Source organism: Corvus hawaiiensis, chromosome 3, assembly GCF_020740725.1.
Source record: "Corvus hawaiiensis isolate bCorHaw1 chromosome 3, bCorHaw1.pri.cur, whole genome shotgun sequence".
NCBI classification, from domain to species: domain Eukaryota; kingdom Metazoa; phylum Chordata; class Aves; order Passeriformes; family Corvidae; genus Corvus; species Corvus hawaiiensis.
The window spans coordinates 42,566,568-42,575,346 of NC_063215.1; the positions used below are offsets into that span (position 1 = coordinate 42,566,568).

Here is an 8,779-nt window from a genome sequence, read left to right on the forward strand (position 1 = left end):
CCTAGAAAACTCATCCTTTAAAAAGCAAAACACCTAAGTACTATAAAAAGAGCCATAGCTTATAACTAATGATGTTGGCTTGCAAGTGAAAACTTTGTATGTGAAAAGGCAGTCAGATGACAGACTGTGGACTCCCATGATACAAACACCAACGTTACTGTGCCATCACCATAGAAAATCTGAGGGCATAAGAACTGAAACAGCTGGAGAGTAACCAGTGAACCCACAGTACCCTGCCAGGACAACCATGTGGCCAAAAACTGGGGAAAAAGCAGTCCAAGATGTCATAACAGAAAATAAGGGCAATATTTACTTTAGAGGACTTTTAGAGAAATGCTAATTCTGTGAATTCGAAGAAATAAAGGAACTGTGGTTGCAGCATGTGTGTGAGACAGAAGGCTGAAACCCACACAAGACAATACTTTAAGCTAAGACTCCTGCTGTACCTCTGCCTAAAGGGCTGAGCTGGAGCAGATGAAGGAAGACAATAGCTGCATATAACTTCCTATCTACTCTGTAAGGGTGTTGTGGGAGTTGGTTAATCAGTGAGGGTAGAACAGATAAAACAGTAAGTTACTACTAGTTTGAGCTCTTTGAAAGTCTAAGTCTTGCCACCAAGAACAAAAAATTTTATTCCATTTTCTTCCTCCACACAGACTGCCCCAGTTTGTTTTGATGGCATGTCTGAAGTGGAACAACTTGTCCTCGATCTACAATTGATGCTCAAAACAGAACCCCTGAGACACTAGCTGCAGTTCTGTGAACCTCATAGAAATAAAGCTACAGAGCACCAGGTCTTCAATATTTCATGAAGAAATCTGACAAAATATTTACAAATGTAGTAAACACCAGAACAATTTCACAAAGGCATATTCTGCTTCATTCTTGCACATGCTCGTGCCATTACTATGCTTCTATTTAAAAAGCTAGAAAATGAGAAGGGAAAGAATCCTTTAAATACAACTCCACTCTTTATGTTTGTATGAGGATTATTTAATGGAATCGGGAAATACTTGTAGTTAAAGATGACATGCAACTAGAATAGAGTGCTACACCTGCAGCTATTGCCATCTGCTTCTATGTTCTTGATGTCTTCATTCTACTGCATCTATGTTTAATATGCTGTCGTGCATACCCTGCTTAACAGCACAAGTAGCAACATAGCTATAGCAAGGGCAGGACAAAGTCCTAAAGTAAAGGACGTGACAGCGAAAGACAGAAAGAAAAAAAACGGAATCAAATCAGAGAATCCCAATAATAAATAAAACGTGGAGAGTTGCAGCTATGGGTTTAGAACACCACGTCTCAGATTAACCGCGAGCACCGGCACCGGGCTGTCATCTAATCCCCGGGCACGGGCGCGGAGCACCAACTTGAGGCGGCGGCGGCGGCGGCAGCTGCAGGCCGGCACAGGCAGCGCGGGCCGCGGGAGCCGCGCAGCGCGGAGCCGGGCGCGCACCGCAGCCCCGTGCCCTCCGCCGGGTGACCGGGCCGCGAGTTCTACCCGGCCACAGGCGCCGCCACCGACCGCCCTCAGTCTAACACACCGCGAGACGCGCTGCGGGTCACGGAGGCGGCCCGGCGCTGCCGTTCTTATGTCTCGGCAGGCTTAACCCGCTCCACACCGACAGCGGGAGGTCGCCACCAGCAGCTCGTCGCCGGCGACCCAACACGAGCCGCACTTGGCCACCAGCCCGGCGGGAGAAGCGCCGGGCAGCGCTCCGTGGGTGCCGCCGGCAGCGGGGAGGGGCGGCCCGCCCGGCCCGGGGCCACGGCGGGGCAGAGCCCCCTCCGACCGCCCCCAGCCCGCGCCCCGCGCCCGCCCGGCGCCCCGAGGGACGCGGCTCCGCAGGCCGCGGGCCCGGCCGCCGCCATGGCGAGGCCGATCGGCCCGGCCCGGCCCGACCCTCCGGCCGCGGCCGAGGCTCCGCGACCCCCCCCCCCGCCGGCTGCGCAGGACGGGCCCGGCGCGGCCCCGGCACCCCCCGCGCTGTGCCGCCCGCCCCCTCCCCGCGCCCCGCACTCACGGAGCGGCGGGCGGCGGCGGGCAGGCGCGGCGGCGGCAGGAAGCGGCGGAGGAAGCTCCGCTCCGCTCCGCCCCCGGCCTCGCCGCGCCGCTCCCCGCCCCAGCCGCAGCGCGGGCGGCTCCCCGCGGAACCCGGGGCAGCCGCACGAGTGGCAACGGGGTTGGTGCTGGTTCCAGGGCACAACGCATGTCCCGGGTGGGAAGAGCGGTGGGGAAGCGGGACCGCCCGGGAGCGCACCGGGGCCCACTGAGAGGCAACAGGTAGCGACAGGTCTGGCTGCGGGGCACCCTGGAAACTCGGGGCAAGGACGGTGCAAAGGGTGGGGTGACCTTCACGTCTGAATTTTGCTGAAAGACCCCGAGACGCTGCGCTGGGTTTGTACCCGTGGGTAGTGCGCTAAGAGGGGGTTTGCCAGCGCGCAGGGCTGTGGACAGTCGTGCCCAGAGGTTATGCAGCAGGGGCTGGGCCCTGCGTGGATTTCCGAGGCACCCACCGTGGGAGGGACATCAAATGTGCATATCCCCGCCGAGGACAGGCAGAGTAAAGGGTGTCCAGCACTGGAGGGAGGAGCTAGTGGAAACTGGGTTGGGTGCCACTGAGTTTCAGTGTGGGAGGCTGTGCAGAACGGGAGAGTCAAGTGAAGGAAAGGTGAAATGGAGAGAGAGTCCTAAGAGGTGAAATGAAGGAAGCTGCTGAGGAGGGGTTGGATGGGTGCAGCCATGAAGACAAAAGGAGAATTGAATGTGCTGCTCCCCACCTTCTCACCAAGCTGCGGGAGTTACCCAAGCTTGATCTGTTCTGACCTCAAATTCTCAGTCTTTCACAAGACAGCTAGTGGATGCTTCCTATTTTGGCAAACGAACTAGTTTCAAGAACAAGTGTGTTCTCTCCTTTTGTACATAATATGATCCAGGGTCAAATTAAAACCATAAAAACGCATCTTCCTGTGAGTATGCATTTCATATGACAAGTGTTCTGGTGCTTCACATTGAACGCATTATGGTCCTTATGGTGATACATGCAATAAGTGGAGATGAACTGTGGTCATTATTTTACTACAGATAAAATATACAGTAAACTATCCTTCAAAAGATAATTTCTAGAAGCAGTGTGTTCTATCCTTACCTTGTGGGAAATGGAAAATGCATAAAACCTCAATTCATTTATAGATATACTGCTTCAGACAGGCAATTTGCAAATGCCTGTTAAGGAGGCCATATGGAGAGGCTGGCAGAAGGGCAGCTAGTGAACCAGTTATATGTGCCAAGTTCAATTTGTCACACTTTACAGTACAAAGAAATATTTTGTTCTTGTTTTGAGAAGGAAAACTCTTACTAGTAAAGATTCCACAACATACTCCTCAAAATGCATCTTTTATGAAAAGATCCAGCATGCCTGCTTTCAAATAATAGAATTGCTGGTATGTAACATCTACAAAGGTATGCAGTAAATACAGAGTACTGATTTAAAATGTGTGGAACAGAAGGACCCTCATTTCTCCACTCACATATGTCTTGGCCATTAGTCCTTGTGGCTGGAAGACTGACAGCTTTCAAAAACAAAACAAGGGTCTTGGTTCAAAACTGAAACGTTCCAAACTGAAACTAGGGATCATAGAATCATAGAATATCCTGCGTTGGAAGGCACACACAAAGTTTGAGTCCAACTCCTGGCTGTTCACAGTACAGCCATAAGAATCACACACCATGTGGATCAGAGTATTGTCCAAACACTTCTCGAAGTCTGGTGCCATGACCACTTCCTTGAGGAGGCTGTTCGAGTGCCTGACCACCCTCTGGGTGAAGGTTTTCGTAATATCTAACCTAAACCTCCTGTGATGCACCTTCATGCCATTCCCGCACATCCTCTCACTGGTCACCAGAAAGGAGACCGGTGCCTGGACCACATCTCCTGTGGCTCTACGGGGACAGTGACAGTGGTGAAAGTTGTGCAGGCTGGTGCTAAAATCACCTTTTCTCCTCGGTATAACACTCAGAGGCTAGGTTTTTTAAAATTAGATTTGGCATCAAAATTCCTCATCTGTTTACTCTCCCAGCCTTTGGTACTTCCAGGCGTCTCAACAGTTTGAGTTGGCCGGTAGAATTTACCCCGCCCAGGCAAGGCAGCAGTTGCTGGATGTACCGAAACCGGAGGCGGTGTCTGTGTGACCCGGCTGCCCGCGGTGCCGCTCCCCGATCCTCTGCGCGGGCCAGCACCGACCAAAGCTCCGAGCCCCCGCCCCTGCGGAGAAGGCGATGTCTCCTCCCCGCCGGCGGGGGCGGGTGGCGGGGCTGGGCCGGTCCTGGCTGCGCGGCCGCCATGGCCGGGATGGGGCTCGGGAGCTGGTGGCGGGCGGCGCGGGCCCTGCGGGCAGCGGGCGGCGGCTGGAGCCGGGCGGCAGCGCCCGGTGAGCGGGGAGCGGGGGCGGGCGGGGAGGGGTCTGTCCGGGGCGGGCGGGTCTGACCGGCTGTGCCTCCCCGCCAGGCCCCACCTGCCGCAGCCTCTGCGCCGCCGGGGCGCCGAACCTCTCCTACCAGGAGCTCAAAGACTTGAAGAAGGCCAGCGTCCTCCACATTGACGTGCGGGAGAGGTGGGAGATCGACAAGTTTGGAAAAATCCCGGAGTCCATCAACATACCGCGTAAGTTGTCAACGCCGCTGTGTGCAGGCGTCGGGTGTTCCTTGTTCCTCCTGGCTGGAATGGGCAAGGCTGCAGTCAAGTGGTGGTGACTGAGCAAAGAGGAACGGTGCTAGAAAGCTGCTGGCATGTAATAAGGCTGAACTTTTCCTCCAGAGCAATTGGAAGTCTTGCAATGTAAACCTGTCTGTGGATGGAGAATAAACAATACCTTGTTTTCTGTATTTCCCAGTGGGTGAATTAATGGAAGCTCTACAAATGGACCCAGCAGAGTTCAAGAAGCAGTATAATCAAAAGATGCCATCCAAGTCAGACCCTGTGGTTTTCTCCTGTTTGGCAGGAACAAGAAGTAAACAAGCACTTGGTTTTGCCATGTCCTTGGGTTTCAGCAGGTATGACTTCGTGTGTAAGGATGGGATTAATGCTACTTCCCCCCATGAAGCAGAACACGTACTCACCTTGTGGGCAAGGGTAAAAGTTTACATGTGGAATATGAACAAAATGATTGGTATTTGAGTTAGACACCTCCTCTTGTCTCCACTGAAACTGAAAGATAACACTGGATGTTCCAGCTAAGTGAGGTGTACCACCCTCTGAAACAACCCCTCAGCAGCTCTGCGCATGTGCCACTGGTGACACAAACTGCTCCAAGACCACGCTGCCACTGAAGGGTCCTTCTGCCTCTTAGGGCTCCCTTGCTGAGATGCTTCTTCCTTATACAGCTTCATAAGCACTAGTTCTGAGATGGAGGAAGATTGGAAGGGTGGAGAATTGCTTGCTTTGGTAGAAGTACAATCTTAAATAGTTTATGAAACCACACCCTTTGTTGAATTGCAGTTCTACCTGTAATGTTCACTGTTGACAAAGGGTGCCTTCACTTCCTGAAAATCTTTGGATTATTTGCCAGGAGTAAAGCAGTGAAGGCAATAGCTAACAAAGCAATGAGATTATGATAGAGTGAAATCAAATGCAGCATTTGGTTTGCAGAATTGTTAAACCTACCTTTGGAAGGTGCCTTGCTGTTTTGAAGACTGCAGATGAAATCTAAGACATTGGTTATTTGCTCATGTTTTCACTGAACTGCAGTTTATGAACTGGACTATTCCTATTAATTCTAGTCAAAAGCACGGAAGCATGTTCTTGTTTCAAAGTGTAAAATATCCTCCATTACCTGCTTTTCGTGCTGCCTAATTGAAGGAGTCAGCGTTGTTTTGCGTGCTGGATTTTTGTTTTCCAGAGTTTAGTTTTGCACAGGGTATGTCAGACCTATAGAGTACGTAGGTTTGCAAGGAAGTAAAGATCAGTGTGCCGGGTTTCTTTGGTGACATCTGAAGTATTAGACACAGTAACACGTAAATCTCCCACTGCTGTGAGTCTGTGCTCCTGTTTTTAAAAAAGAAGCGGCAATTGTTTCATTAAGCCAGCTGCTATTTCTTGCATGATGTTTGAACTCCAGCAGTGTCATTTGGAAGAAGGGAGTTACAGAACTCATGGCATGGAAGCAGGCAGTATTAGAGTACCAGGAATGTCCATCTGGCTCATTGAAGCTACGTTCAAGTGTATATGGTTGCAGAGAATTTCTGTGCGTTTTTTTAAATCTGGTTTTTGTGGGGTTTTTTGTTTGTGGGGTTTTGGGTGTTTATTTTTTACTTTTGGTTTTGGTTTTTTTGCTGTGTCCTTGTAAGAGACAATATTAAGAAGGACTCTTCTTGAGAAAGGTATCTTCTGCATATTTTCAGAGTTCAGCAGTATGCTGGTGGCTTTGATGACTGGGTAAAACATGAACCTCCAGAAAAGAAATGAAGACAACTGCCCCAACCCTTACCTCATCAATGCTTCAGGATGGCTTGTAGGTTTTAGCAAACTGCACGCATTCCAGTTCCATAATAAAGCTTACTGCTGGCTTCTTGTGTAAATGGACGTTCACCTTCAAATAGCCATGCAAATCAACTGCTTGGTTTAAATTATACCCAAAGACTACAACACGAACAGAGGACATTAAATTTGCTCAACCTTTCAACCTTTACTTTGGGTTATGGTTTTGGTGAATGTATATGAAGAGAACCTAAGTCTGATTATGTCTGCTTTTTTGTATGATGTAGTTTATGACTGTTGAAACTAATGATGATAAGGACAAATAAAATTACTATTTCTCAAATACTTGTGTTGGGTACTTTGTTTGGAATAGTCAAACTGCAGATATTCTAATGGAATCATGGAACCCTAAGCACAGGTTTAGTAAACTTCACATGTAGATGAAGTTTTAAAATAGTTGCTGTGCCATCAAAAAATACGAGTACAAATTTTTAGGTTTGTAATATGTGATTATATGGCCAAAACATAACTACTGGTCAGAAAATATAAAAGGAAACTGTCCTGATGCTAAAATACTCACTGTTGAAAATGCTGTATGATTCTTTATTTTAAAAGTATACCCACTCTTACATGCAGATCTGCTTCTGAGCCCAGAATGCTGTAAGATTCAGTCAACAACTTCTGTTCTCTCAGCAACTCTGTATCAAGTGAGAATGTGCCTATAGTTGAAGTTACTATTTCAGAGATAGAATCATTTTAGGCTGGAAAATTGGAGGTGTCCAAGGAAGTAACTAAATTCCTTTCCTTCTTTTATGTTCAGTAATTTTCATGTCTTAACTTTAAAAAACATAACAACCCATCCCCACCTAAAAATTTGCATAGTCATAACTTTAAGTTTGGGGTTTTTAAAAATTTATTTAATGCTGTAGCAGCTCAGGGAAACTTGCAAAGGTAAATTGCTTTGACCTCTAGAATGCTAAAGTCCCAGCACAGAAGTTCAGGACTGTGTAGGATATCTGGAAAAAGGAATGAAATTTCTGGTATTGCAAGCAATTTGTGCTTATCCTATAGCTCTTCCATTCTGGCAGTGCAATCTGCATAGTTGGAAGAGGCACTAAAAATACACCCTCTCAAGTTCAGAGAGATAAGAAGCAGAAGTAACAAATGTTACTAGAATTTTATTTCTCTTCAGTCATTGGTTTATAGAGGAGAACCCCTACAGGTGGCACAGCCAGCTGTGTTCACCGTGCTGCCCTGGGGGTGTCTCTTAGAGGGGTTTCTGTGCTCTCATCTTTGCTGATAAGTATAGACACTTTGGTGCAGCAGTCACAACAGAGAGTAATGAGCGCCTTTTTCTTCAAAGTATCATTGACTTTTTAGTGATCTTATTGCTATGCTTTATTTCCAATCAATTTAAAAAACCTCAACTTTTAGAATTTAGACTAACTTCCAAAATACTGGTTTAGTTTAACTGATGAATTAATGGGAATAAGATGAAATTAAAATGCCAGGATGAGCATAAGTATTACCTTGCCGAGGTCAATTACCCTGCAATTCTTGCTCTCTTACTCTCAAAAGCTCTTTTTCAGACTGGATCAGGAGGAATAATGGATGCCAACTGTTTCCTTGGAGTTAGCCAAATCCTGTGATCTATTAATTTTGCCTGTTTAACATGACCTAGACTGTCAGTTTCACAATGCTACAGGCATGTGGTCAAGGGAACAACAGAAACAGAGTGCTGGCTGTGTTGTGCCAGGCCTCACCAGGACTAACAATGCCTTTTGAAAATCACTAAGGTCAGACTGTAGAGAGGATTTCAGAACCACTGAAAATATTTAGCTAAATGTGTAATTCATCATGCTTGGCTGTATTGATCAAGCCACCAAACTTCAGCATACAAATAAACAAAGCAAGGCAATCTAGTCAACTATAGCCATGAGCAGCCAGTGCTTCCTTTGTAGCTACATTAATGTTTGTTGGGAACACCTGAAACTACATAACCACAAAAAATAAACAAGTTATTCTGTGTCACACCAAGATCTATCTAGCCCATTATTTTCTGTTTAGCAGCAACTGGTAATAAACATCTGAGGAAAAGCATAAAACAGGATTAGTATGTAGTGATACAATCTCCAGATAACTCTCATTTACAATTCGGAGTGCTTCAGGCTTTGCATGTCTTAGTATATTCGGGTATTTTCAAATTTTCAACAGAAACTCCCAACAGACACAGCAGTGGTGAGAAATCTTTCCTTTTGTTGCTTCCCAACTTGCCATGTATTTTTTTCATCAGCTGCTCC

General features: G+C 47.6%; 2 protein-coding genes across 3 annotated transcripts in view; one reads left to right on the forward strand and one right to left on the reverse strand.

The window, feature by feature from the left end:
• Positions 1–2,050, reverse strand: part of USP45 (ubiquitin specific peptidase 45) — a 52,812-nt gene extending 50,762 nt beyond the window's left edge. The window contains exon 1 of the mRNA XM_048299509.1: positions 2,028–2,050. The gene's annotated coding sequence lies outside the window, so the exon portion shown is untranslated. The remainder of the gene's footprint in view (positions 1–2,027) is intronic.
• Positions 2,051–2,412: 362 nt separating this feature from the next.
• On the forward strand, positions 2,413–6,822 carry TSTD3 (thiosulfate sulfurtransferase like domain containing 3). Of its 2 annotated transcripts, XM_048299519.1 has the most exons (4): positions 3,217–4,434; positions 4,512–4,667; positions 4,897–5,056; positions 6,404–6,822. In XM_048299519.1, exons 1-4 carry the CDS (start codon positions 4,164–4,166, stop codon positions 6,465–6,467), a joined length of 651 nt encoding a protein of 216 aa, XP_048155476.1. In that variant the 5' UTR covers positions 3,217–4,163; the 3' UTR covers positions 6,468–6,822. The 2 variants fall into 2 exon arrangements, with proteins under 2 accessions (XP_048155475.1, XP_048155476.1); XM_048299518.1 differs by having other exon boundaries at positions 2,413–4,434; positions 4,897–6,822.
• Positions 6,823–8,779: the final 1,957 nt, after the last annotated feature.

Bases quoted from the DNA above. Each gene is read 5' to 3' on its own strand.
- TSTD3 (XM_048299518.1), top strand. From the start codon at position 4,164: ATGTACCGAAACCGGAGGCGGTGTCTGTGTGACCCGGCTGCCCGCGGT. The intron at 4,435-4,511 runs GTGAGCGGGGAG...CCTCCCCGCCAG, and splicing joins GAGCCGGGCGGCAGCGCCCG to GCCCCACCTGCCGCAGCCTC. The intron at 4,668-4,896 runs GTAAGTTGTCAA...TGTATTTCCCAG, and splicing joins GGAGTCCATCAACATACCGC to TGGGTGAATTAATGGAAGCT.